Source organism: Lissotriton helveticus, chromosome 7 (genome assembly GCF_964261635.1).
Source record: "Lissotriton helveticus chromosome 7, aLisHel1.1, whole genome shotgun sequence".
NCBI lineage: Eukaryota > Metazoa > Chordata > Amphibia > Caudata > Salamandridae > Lissotriton > Lissotriton helveticus.
The window spans coordinates 2,007,162-2,019,558 of NC_136068.1; the positions used below are offsets into that span (position 1 = coordinate 2,007,162).

At 48.6% G+C, this 12,397-nt stretch overlaps 1 protein-coding gene across 2 annotated transcripts in view; it reads right to left on the bottom strand.

The window, feature by feature from the left end:
* The window catches only part of LOC144767918 (putative ATP-dependent RNA helicase DDX6), a 189,064-nt gene that overhangs the window by 32,167 nt on the left and 144,500 nt on the right, over nt 1–12,397 (bottom strand). For both annotated transcript variants that reach the window (XM_078651257.1, XM_078651256.1), the window contains exon 12: nt 6,257–6,358. In XM_078651257.1, coding sequence (XP_078507383.1) covers nt 6,257–6,358 — 102 coding nt within the window. The remainder of the gene's footprint in view (nt 1–6,256; nt 6,359–12,397) is intronic.

Genomic DNA, 12,397 nt, shown 5'->3' on the forward strand with positions numbered 1-12,397 from the left:
GGAGCCAGCAAGGCAGATTTTGACCTTAAGGTCAGTGAGGTGGGAGTTAGGAGTAAGTGTAAACAGATGGAGAAATCATTGCTTGGAAAAGCAGGGCCTCAAAGGGTGTTGGCGCACGGGACACGCAGAGTGTCTGTGAAAGAGTTTTTGGGATGTGTTTGACAGCCAAATCTCCACTAACTGGTGATCTGCTGTCAAAAGGAGGGTGAGGATTTTAAGCCTGACAAATTAAGCAGGCCTGAATATTCTATTTTGGGTTGTGGCTCTTGCTAAAGGTGACCTAAACTTTTCATTTTTTTCCCCTGAAAAAGGAATTGGAACATTAGCTGAGATTACCGTATATGGTGTAGCGGCCAGCGATAGAGTTTAAATTTGTGTACTATTTTGACTTTTTGTGTATCACCCATACTCTTGGTATTGTGTCACAAACTTGACTATCACCGGAGTAATTTCTTGTTCTTCCTATAGATTTTTCTTTTGCCATTTCTCCCCTGATTGATGTCACATTGTGCCTAGTTATTGGGGATTTTAGCTGTGTCCTAGTTCCATTTCTCTTTTCCATATTCCTTTCACCAGTTAGCCCATTTTTTATTGTGGGTATATTATTCAGGTTCACACTTCCAGATTACAGTAATGTATCATGGAGCCCCGTATTATGTATAATTCCCTTTTGTATAACCAGACTTTTTTTTAAAGAATTTTCCTTAGGCCTACTTTGATGTTTTCCAGTCTGACTGTCAGGGTAGTGAAGGACTGGTTAACTGACTTGATACTATAGTAAGACAAGCTTTCCACCTCAATAGGAGACACCTTACGTTTTTTTGAATATGACAAATTCAATGCCTATTCTAATTTGGTTTTTAGTTCCTTTTTTCTGCTGCTTTAATTTTTGATGGACCAGATGTGTTTTAATAATGGAAATACCAGGACTCTCTAGTTCTTGTCTTTTGTTTCCACATTTGATCATTAGCCTGTGTATTGTATAGTGCACCTGATGCACAGTTATTAAAAGGGAGGTATCTACATGTCTTTGATAATATGTATTATGCGATTTCTCTTTTGAGGTGTTGTAGATAAGGAATTAGGGAACACCTATATGTAATCATTGAGAGAAAAAAATGTGTTTGCCCCATTAGACAATGCCACCATGTGTGAGGACATCCATTCAGATAGAATTCCCATGTCGCTATCTACCCTTAGATGGTAGAGGATATGCTCTCACACGGAAACCCAATTGAAGAGGCTAGAGACACTGTTTTTCCTACTGCCTTTGTCTTTGTATTGCCTTTGAGAATGACAGTGTGTTCTAGACCAGAATTGTCCCATGGCATATGGCCACTCCTTTGAAGATGGCAGGCCACCTGCTTGCAATCCCCTTGTTAAAACACTGAACTGTTTTTGTACTTAATTGAAGGAAACTGTGTCACGTTTCCTACATCACTAGGTTCTGCGGGATTAAGTCATAATAACCTGCGGAACTCACCTACAATCCCATCAGTGACAGCTAACAGATGAAAAGTCCCAGCACCCAGACAGCGATCGCCAGCGTGTCATCAGTGGTATCTCCAACGTATTGTACTTGCTTCATCAGAAGACGTTGAACATCAGAAAAGAAGGAGGAGCTGGTTTTGCCATAGAACCAGAGTTTCAGTGCAAAAGAGCGACCTGTCATGTGCTGGTAACCTCTGACAGTGTGCAGTCCCTTGAGCCCCTTGGCCTGAGTTTTGGCCACACACCCCCTTTTCTTTGCTCCAACGGAAGTGCAGTGCACCGGAGGATCCAGGATTGGAAAAAGGCACTACATTGTGGTACCTATGATTAAATGGAAGAGCAGCCCGAGCAACCTCTGACACTGAAAAGCGAGTGTTGGAGCCTGAAAGTGTTGCTGAATGTGACAGTCTGTTGCTCTTTCCCGATTGATAGTACTTGGGTCTGCATAAGATGATCTGTGCCCATGATCAATGAAGTACAAATGAGTGGGGTTGCGAAGTGCACTCCTTTTTTACTCCGTTTTGACTTTTGGATATGATTATATCATATTTTTGCGAGGGTGTGCTGGGAGGGGAGGAGCGGCCAATCTCCACAATTAAAGAATGAATATGTACTAGTGACTGTCGTCATTGGACCCTTTCCGCACTACCTTTGGCAGAGATCCATCTGCCTTTGTAATCTTAATTAAGAAACATTGCTTAAGATTTTCAAAAAGTTTATTAGTATTGATATTTTCTCTGTTTTTCCGAGATTAATGCATTTGCATATATCAAAAACGATGCTTGTTCATGCTTTTTTGCTCAAACGTTCAATTCGCTGATTTGATAAACAGAACAAGGTTACAAGTGAAGGAAAAAAGTTATCCTGTCCCAATGCATTTCGGGATGCTATCCCTTCGTCAGGGGCACTGAAAAACATAATATATCAGTGAGTATATATCTGAGGCTTGTGCTGATGTATATGTTATGGTTTCTGCCTTATTGTCCGTTATATTTGAAATTGAATCAAAAGACATCTTTCTAGAGATGCAGAGAGCCCAGCCAACCTTTCCACTGTGCCCCGAACGTTCCAGCCCGTGGATAATGAACCGGCTGTGCCCTTTTGTTCCCAGGACCATTGTGAGCCAAGGCCCACCGCCCCATTGAGAGCTCCCGGACCTGCATCCAAGCCCCCTCTGCAGCCTGTTTCTATGTGGACATCCCTTCTTTCCACTGGCGTAGCACGCACAGCTACCATTCCGACCAGGACCTCTGCACCCAGACACCCCAGTGTAGGTAACGAGCAACTGCTGGTGGTGCTGGTGGTATTTTGGACCTTAGCCCCTATGATCCAAAGGCCCAAAGGAGACGCCCAGAAACTGACCTGCAAATAACTGTGTACAACATGCCTTTTCCCCCCATAGGGAAGCATTGTTGTGTAAAGATACATTTAGTGAATGTTTTTCTTACCAGTAGAAGTTTATATTTTAAAAAAGTGCTTGAAAACGGAGTTCTGGGTATCAAAGTTTACAAAAAAATGTGACTTTTTCTAAATTGTTCTTGGATTTATTCTTGAGTGTGTGTCAATTCTCTCTGTGAGTACAACAAATGCTTAGCACTACTCTCTGATAAGCCGAAAATGGTGTCCCACACGACCACTAGAGACAGCATTTAGTGGTATCATTTGTGCCTCTGTAAACCAATAAGGGTCGCCTGCACAGTTTACCGCCTTTTGGTCCACTATGAAAAGAGCCCGCTTCCTACAACGGGATACCCTAATGGGTGATTAGTCATGCTTTACATGCTTTATTTGAAGTTGATGATGAGTCAGGCCACAACAAGGAGGCAGGAGGTCACTCCACAGTCAGGCCACCCAAAGGAGGACAGAAGCTCACTCCACAGTCAGGCCACCCGAAGGAAGCTGACGCTCACTCCACAGTCAGGCCACCCCAAGGAAGCGGACGCTCACTCCACAGTCGGGCCACCCCAAGGAGGTAGAAGGTCACTCCACAGTCATGCCATCCGAAGGAGGAAGAAGCTCACTCCACAGTCAGGCCACCTAGGGAGGCAGAAGCTCATTCCACAGTCAGGCCACCCAGGGAGGCAGAAGCTCACTCCACAGTCAGGCCACCCAGGGAGGCAGAAGCTCACTCCACAGTCAGGCCACCCAGGGAGGCAGAAGCTCACTCCACAGTCAGGCCACCCAGGGAGGCAGAAGCTCACTCCACAGTCAGGCCACCCAGGGAGGCAGAAGCTCACTCCACAGTCAGGCCACCCAGGGAGGCAGAAGCTCACTCCACAGTCAGGCCACCCAGGGAGGCAGAAGCTCACTCCACAGTCAGGCCACCAAGGGAGGCAGAAGCTCACTCCACAGTCAGGCCACCCAGGGAGGCAGAAGCTCACTCCACAGTCAGGCAACCCAAGGAGGCTGAATCTCACTCCACAGTCAGGCCACCCCAATGAGGAAGAAGCTCATTCCACAGTCAGGCCACCCAGGGAGGCAGAAGCTCATTCCACAGTCAGGCCACCCCAGGGAGGCAGAAGCTCATTCCACAGTCAGGCCACAACAAGGAGGCTGAAGCTCACTCCACAGTCAGGCCACCCCAAGGAAGCTGACGCTCACTCCACAGTCAGGCCACCCCAAGGAAGCGGACGCTCACTCCACAGTCGGGCCACCCCAAGGAGGTAGAAGGTCACTCCACAGTCATGCCATCCGAAGGAGGAAGAAGCTCACTCCACAGTCAGGCCACCTAGGGAGGCAGAAGCTCATTCCACAGTCAGGCCACCCAGGGAGGCAGAAGCTCACTCCACAGTCAGGCCACCCAGGGAGGCAGAAGCTCACTCCACAGTCAGGCCACCCAGGGAGGCAGAAGCTCACTCCACAGTCAGGCCACCCAGGGAGGCAGAAGCTCACTCCACAGTCAGGCCACCCAGGGAGGCAGAAGCTCACTCCACAGTCAGGCCACCCAGGGAGGCAGAAGCTCACTCCACAGTCAGGCCACCCAGGGAGGCAGAAGCTCACTCCACAGTCAGGCCACCCAGGGAGGCAGAAGCTCACTCCACAGTCAGGCCACCCAGGGAGGCAGAAGCTCACTCCACAGTCAGGCAACCCAAGGAGGCTGAATCTCACTCCACAGTCAGGCCACCCCAATGAGGAAGAAGCTCATTCCACAGTCAGGCCACCCAGGGAGGCAGAAGCTCATTCCACAGTCAGGCCACCCCAGGGAGGCAGAAGCTCATTCCACAGTCAGGCCACCCCAGGGAGGCAGAAGCTCATTCCACAGTCAGGCCACCCAGGGAGGCAGAAGCTCATTCCACATCAAGCCACCCCAAGGAGGAAGAAGCTCACGCCACAGTCATGCCATCCGAAGGAGGAAGAAGATCATTCCACAGTCAGGCCATACGAAGGAGGAAGCTCACTCCACAGTCAGGCCACAACAAGGAGCAAGAAGCTCACTCCACAGTCAGGCCACCCAGGGAGGCAGAAGCTCATTCCACAGTCAGGCCACCCAGGGAGGCAGAAGCTCACTCCACAGTCAGGCCACCCAGGGAGGCAGAAGCTCACTCCACAGTCCGGCCACCCAGGGAGGCAGAAGCTCACTCCACAGTCAGGCCACCCAGGGAGGCAGAAGCTCACTCCACAGTCAGGCCACCCGAAGGAGGAAGCTCACTCCACAGTCAGGCCACAACAAGGAGCCAGAAGCTCACTCCACAGTCAGGCCACCCAGGAAGGCAGAAGCTCACTCCACAGTCAGGCCACCAAGGGAGGCAGAAGCTCACTCCACAGTCAGGCCACCCAGGGAGGCAGAAGCTCACTCCACAGTCAGGCAACCCAAGGAGGCTGAATCTCACTCCACAGTCAGGCCATCCAGGGAGGCCGAAGCTCACTCCATAGTCAGGCCACCCAGGGAGGCAGAAGCTCACTCCACAGTCAGGCCATCCAGGGAGGCAGAAGCTTACTCCACAGTCAGGCCATCCCAGGGAGGCAGAAGCTCACTCCACAGTCAGGCCACCCCAAGGAAGAAGAAGCTCACTCCACAGTCAGGCCACCCCAAGGAAGAACAAGCTCACTCCACAGTCAGGCCACCCCAAGGAAGAAGAAGCTCACTCCACAGTCAGGCCACCCCAGGGAGGCAGAAGTTCACTCCACAGTCAGGCCACCCCAAGGAAGAAGAAGCTCACTCCACAGTCAGGCCACCCCAAGGAGGAAAAATCTCACTCCATAGTCAGGCCACCCAGGGAGGCAGAAGCTCACTCCACAGTCAGGCCATCCAGGGAGCCAGAAGCTCACTCCACAGCCAGGCCATCCAGGGAGCCAGAAGCTCACTCCACAGTCAGGCCACCTAGGGAGGCAGAAGCTCACTCCACAGTCAGGCCACCCAGGGAGGAAGAAACTCACTCAGTCAGGCAACCCAAGGAGGCAGAAGCTCACTCCAGTCAGGCCACACAGGGAGGCAGAAGCTCACTCCACAGTCAGGCTACACAGGGAGGCAGAAGCTCACTCCACAGTCAAACTATTGGAAGGGTACAGAAGCCCCCTCTACAACCAGTTGCCAAAGGGCACAGGAGCTCAAATGACAGGCATGAGATCAAACGACGGTTAGATACCGGCCCAAACCCGAAGACAAGCGCAGAAACGGACAGCAGCAAAAAACTATGGATTCACTGCATCGCCTGCTTCTCAAGCAGTTAATCTAGTTAAGCCCTACAGAGGGAGAGTCCCTCATTTACACACGACTCACACACACTCATGAGGTAAAGTCAAGGCGCCAGCTGTCTATATTTACCAGATCTGCCAATGCGGTGAAGATAGGTTTCTGCATTCCGGGGGAAGTCAAAATTGATGACAACATTCACAGCTTGAATATCAATTCCTCGAGTGAAAAGGTCTGAGAATAAAAAAGAAATACAAAGAAACTTAACACCAGGTCACTGCTGTACTGTACAAAGGTGTAATGGTAATTTTAGGACGGAACTACAAGCAAAGTGGGCATACCTGGGAAAAACTAACGAAGTAGAAGAAAAGACACTCTCCTGTTTTGAGTACTTTACGATTGCCGCCATCTATGCGTAAACTGCGGAACCTTTTGCGTTTGTGCTATTTATGCGCAAATCCCTGAAATAGGAAAAGTTTAAAATGCCAAGACGTCAGACCTCCTCAGGCTTCTTGCCTGGTGAATGGTACTACATTTATGAATCTCACTGTGTGACCCACCTTTAAGTTATATCTCGTCTATGTGGCTTTATGTTAGGCATTCGACTGTCAACTTTCCTAAATAATGAGAATCTACAAACATTCATATCCTGCTACTGAATGTCTGTAAGAGATTCCCCCAGCGCCAGGATATCTGTACAGTGAGAGTGCGCTCAATAAGTGCTATAAATACATTTCCCATAGAAATTTCAGAGTTCTTTGCAAACTGTTACAGCAAACATTGCCGGTTGGGATTATAATAAACCTGACACAAGAATATAAATTAAGCAAAATGTAGTTCAGCATTAGTCCATTCTGGATTGAGTTATTTGCACTAGAAAGGAGTCATTTTATGTTAATTTGTGAATTATTCACAGTTTAGGATCAGAGGGTAAACAATTTGAAAAACATTGAAAACTTATTGAACCTGTGGGCATGTTTCATTCTTCTGATCTGGACAGTACCCAGGGATCCAGGAGATCCTATTGGTTGGGACCGGCCGACAGTGTTGCGGTCCCCCTCGTGTGATGCAAGGGATCACTGAAACGCACAAGTGCATACAAACATGGGCTGATTGTGCTCTGAAATGAACGACTTGATCATGGCTTGGTGGACTAAATGCATTCAAAGACATGGCTTGTAAACAACTTGTCAACGGTTTGCTAGGGGCTTGGAACAGGAACAGACCCTACCCCAGCAGTTCTGGTCTGAAAGGGGAGAACGCCGTGAAAAGCCTACCTTTCAAACGCTGGGTCAGAGTGTACTCGAAATGTTATGTATGGAGATGCTTCCATTTTGTTGAGGACCCCCAATCGCTTGTAAAGATGTTTTTGTTATTTGAAAGCTTCTGTAGAGTGAGGGACCACATTATAAAATCAATGGAAATTAAAAACTAATGGTCTTTGGGGGAGAGAAAAAAAGTTTAGTAAAGTATCTCTCGTTGATGGTACACTAGAACAAGATGGACAAGTTACTTACCTCCTGTAACGCCTTATCTGGTAGAGGCATCATCTAGCAGCAGATTCCTTACCGTAGACTTCCAGACGTCTGGCTGGATCCAGAAGATTTTGATAGCAGTACTGCTGGGACGGGAAGTCTGCTGCATGTCTCTGGAGAGAGTGCTTCCCCTGCCTTATGCTAATCTCCAGGCAAGTCACTCAAAAGCAACTGTATGGATTCTAGATTCCTACCTCAGTGAGCATGACAATCATACATGTCTACTGAGGGTGTTTACATGGGTTGAGACCCGAGAGCTTTGCTCTGAGGTCGAGGGGGCATGCCTAGTCACTAGCCACCCTCCTGATCAAGTCTGTGCGGTCTGCCATCCCTGTGGTCCTGTTGCCTTTGTCTACCTGGCGTGTGTTCGAGAGCCCGTGGGTGTACTGGGGAAGAATGGTGAGCTGAGCCAGTGTGAGGAATGGGTTCGAGAGCCCGTGGGTGTACTGGGGAAGAATTGTGAGCTGAGCCAGTGTGAGGAATGCGAGCTGTTCTGCTGGACATCCCAGCTCCCCCGTGCCCCTCCCCATTTCCTTGGAAAGGCCTGGTAGGCTGGGGTAGACATTCAGCCCTTATCTGGGTTTAGCTGCACTAACTCTAAGAGGCCCCCACGGTCAGTGCCTCCTGGGCTGGAGTTAATTGAAATTCCTCTTTAGGGATTTGCACAGGCTAATACCAGCAAACAAGGAGGGAAATTGTGCATGCTTTAGTCATGCATTCAACACGCCATGAATGGTTTGTGATTGAAGGTGTGTTCAGGATGCAAAAGTAGCAGACCCTCTGATTGGATGAGCCTATCAACCAGAGCTGATAAAAGTCTGGCCTGAGTGGGCAGCTGTGGTTCACGACTGGTCTATGACTGAAGAGGCAGACACACTAGGTCCCTGTCCAAAGGAAGGCAGCGGCGACCCGCAGTGAGACTTGTGGAACGTGCGCTTTTGAACAAGGAAATTACAGTCAGCTGTCTAAGGTATGGAAAGGAAGCTTACAGCACATAAAAGGAGTTGGTGTGGAAGGAAGCTTGCAGCACATCATTGGGAGCCAGAGAGGACGAAGCTGGATTCTAGTCCTTGAAGGTGAGATCAAATCCCCTCTAAGCTCCTCCCCTGCGCTGTGGGAGCCTGTACAAGCAGTAGCTGGGAATAGAGGCCAGTGAAACAGGCCACCACCTGTCTTTTTGTGATCTCTGGGGGTATCAGGGTGAACTGGCACTCTCCTACAGCTAGCCAGTGGCTACTGGACAAGTGGGACTCCAGTAAACTGCCAAGACATCAGGCACCTGTGGTCAGATCCCAGAAGCCACGAGAGCAGTTTCCTCACTCAGGGCGGGGGCAATTCTGTTGCTTTGGGTGGGGGTTATGGGACTGATCAAGAACATTTGACTTCACATCATATGCTGAAACTATATCCTTTCAATCCAAAGAATGGTATTTATTTTATTTATTTTATTTTGAAAGTTTTATATAGCGCGAACAAGATCTTTGCAGATATCAGAGTGCTTTACAAGGGCATGGGGATAAAAAATACAAAGTAATAAAGCGTATATACAGAGTAATATATGAGGTAGTTAGGTACAAGGTGCTAGTTACATAGGTGGGACAAAGGACATGAGGTAGGTCACAGGTGAGGTAGTGTCGGTACACAGTGTATAGACAAACAATTGCGTCAATCGTATAAAGTGCAATAATAAGGAGCATATACTTGCTTAAGCGCGTTTAGAATATTTAGAGTTTAAAGGTGGGTACAGTTGAGGTGGGTGTGAGCAGGGTGTATAGTCCCACAGGTGCGAGAGTATTAGGGGAGTAAGGAACGTCGAGATGGAGAGGGTAAAGTGTGCAAAGTCAACCAGGTGTGTCAATAATATAACAATATACATAATCAACCAGGTGCGTCAAACATTATAACAAAATACAAAGAGCGAGCGTATACAGTTACGTAATTCGATAACACGGGTGGTACAGTAGACCAGGGTCGGGAAGGACTTACAGGGCAGATTCATGAGTGATACGGAGCAATAGATCATGTGTATTTTGCCATGAGGATCGCTTTAACTTCCCTCTTAAAGATTGTTTCGGAGGAGATGAGCCTTGTTTCCGGCGGGAGTGAGTTCCAGATCCTGGGTGCCATTCCTGAAAAGGAGCGTTTATACGTTTTTTCCTTCCGAAATCTTCGAGGTTTCAGCAAAAGATTGTTTGTGCTTCTAGTAGTTCGGGAGCCACCCGAAATTGTCAGCTTTTGAGGTATCAAGGTATCAAGGCTCTAGTGAATGAGAGCAGCCCTGGGAAACATGGTCTGTAATATGCAATGCTAATTGTGTGCTTTCATGTAAACCGTGGTTTTATAGTGGAGTTTCCCTCTTTTCTTTCTCTTTTACGCAAATTGTAACAGTTTTTATTAACTATACAATAAACAAATTTAATATATTATTATTATTATAGTGGAGTACAATGTGGAGCGCTGCACTCCCAGAGCGTTCTATCCAATAACAGAAACTTAGCCAATTCCTTTGTGTGAGGTAATTCCTTTTATTCCAAATAACTCAAGCTTCAGCCAACGTGTTTCGTCCAATGGCAATAGGACTTCATCAGGGCATGGATAGATTGATGAGGGATCACTATAGTTGGGTGTCCCCGGAAAGGATCGTTCCTGACTGACTCTAATCGAGGCTCTTGGACCAGGCCCTTATCAAGGAGGCACTGGCAGAACCCTCTGCCATTCACTGTCTAAACTCCGAACTGCGTTACCATTGTTGCTTCATTTTACTAATACTGGACATGCCACCAGCATAACGGTTGCTGGGACTGACCGCAAAGCTAGGCTGGTAGAAGAAAAGATCTTACCAAAGCTGTCCAGCCTTTTGGATTCCCGATCGGGGGTGCAGCAGGGAACGCACCACGGGACATTGAAGCTTGGACCACCACGATATCTGGGGTTGGGCGGCTGGAGAGGAAAGCTGGGTGGCCCGGAGCAGGGTGATGGCGGAGGGCAATGGTTCTGCTCATCTGCACCCCTGTGCTGGGCTTGGACCAGGTGCCCAGCAGAACGTTTGTTAAGAACTCTTTGAAAGGCAGCAACGGTTCTGAGGTGGAGACACAAAGCTGCAAGATCTCCGTCAAGATATTGGTCTTGACAGCCACCGTAGGAAGCTGCAGGTCCAAGACCTCCACAGCTCTACGCACTACCATTGCAAATTAAGCAGTAGCCAGGTTAAAGGAGACATCATGCCAGGCTCAGGGGAGGTGTCCAAGCCGCTGGCATCACTCAGATCCTCGTACCAGTCCATTTCCTCGTTGAAAAGCAGGATTTCTATAGGATCCTTCTGCCCTTCCTAATCTTCACCAATTCTAGCCCTTCAGAATAAGGCGCACGACATGGAGCCCAGCGGCTCAGTCAATGCCAGTATCTGTGGTGACCCCCAACTGGCTCTGTATGGTCTGGAATGATGCAGGGGGGTTCCGCCAGTGACGTCAAGGGTCTCTGCGGCAGATGCAGTGTGGGTGAAGGTCTAGTAGGTAAGCCTGGTGCCAGTCCAGATCCAGGAATGGATCGGAGAGGAGTCTAGGGTGCTGGGACAGAGCTGGCAGCGCAGAACCCGGGGGATCCACTTGAACAGACTGAGCAGATATAGCACACATGGCATCATAAAAAGATTTTAACCGGGCGGGGGTCACTCCCGACCCCAGAAAGGGAAGGAAACGCAGAGCCGACCCAGGCACTGACTCCGTGGCTATAAGCGTAGAACGCAGAGACTCCTCCATGTGATCAGATGACGGATAAGGCAAAGTCTGAGCATGCTTCTACTTTTCATGTTTGTTGTGTGGCTTCTCACCCAACATTGATAACTGACTGGGAGGAAGAAGACTCCAATCCCCCGGAGCAGTACTCGGACCTTTCTCACAACGGAGAACGCGACTGGGAGAAGGAACAAGATCTTCAGGGAGATCTCCGAGGAGTTGGATGCCGGGCCGGAAGCAGCTTTAGGGACCGCTCCCTCAAAGCTTTTAGCAGCTCCTGCCCGGCAGTCGGAGCATGATTTCAGGTTGTGGTCCCGCTCCAGTCACCAAAGACATACTAGATGGGGGTCCGTAAAAGACATGTCACAGTGACAAGCGCCGCACGGTTTGAACCCAGAGGTCTTCTTATTAGACATCTCAGACACCAAAAAACATTGACAAAAAGTCGAAAAAGTCTGTCAAAAAGTGACAGGGGGTAGCTCTCTTCTGGCACAGAAAAAAACCAATATTGAGCCCAATCCTGTAAATGCCAGGGAAGCCATAGAGAGTACATGGCTGGAAACGTATAGTTCTTACCCGTCGGTGTAGTTTTGCAGCTTGAAGACTTTCTGGATTCACTATGCTGTGCATTATTCCGCCACCTAGTGGTTGGGTCCCAAATCATAGTATTTCTTTTTTTTTCGTGGCACAGGTGGGCGTCGACCTCCTACCATTTGGTGTCCTTCGTGACGTTGATGCGCTTCCTACAGAAGCTCCCACCTTTGGTCACCATCTTCGGATTCTTTTTTCTTGTCTTGGGTTGTCTTCTTTTGTTGATCCATTTAGTTATGATTGCAATTTTTCCTCTTATCCTCCGGTCTCATCTTTCTGGCGGAGGAGGGTGGGATTGCTAGTGAATCCAGAAAGTCTTCAAGCTGCAAAACTACACAGACAGGTAAGAAACTACGTTTTGCAGCGTGAATCTTTCTGGATTCAATATCCTGTGCATAGACTTAGTGGCGGTT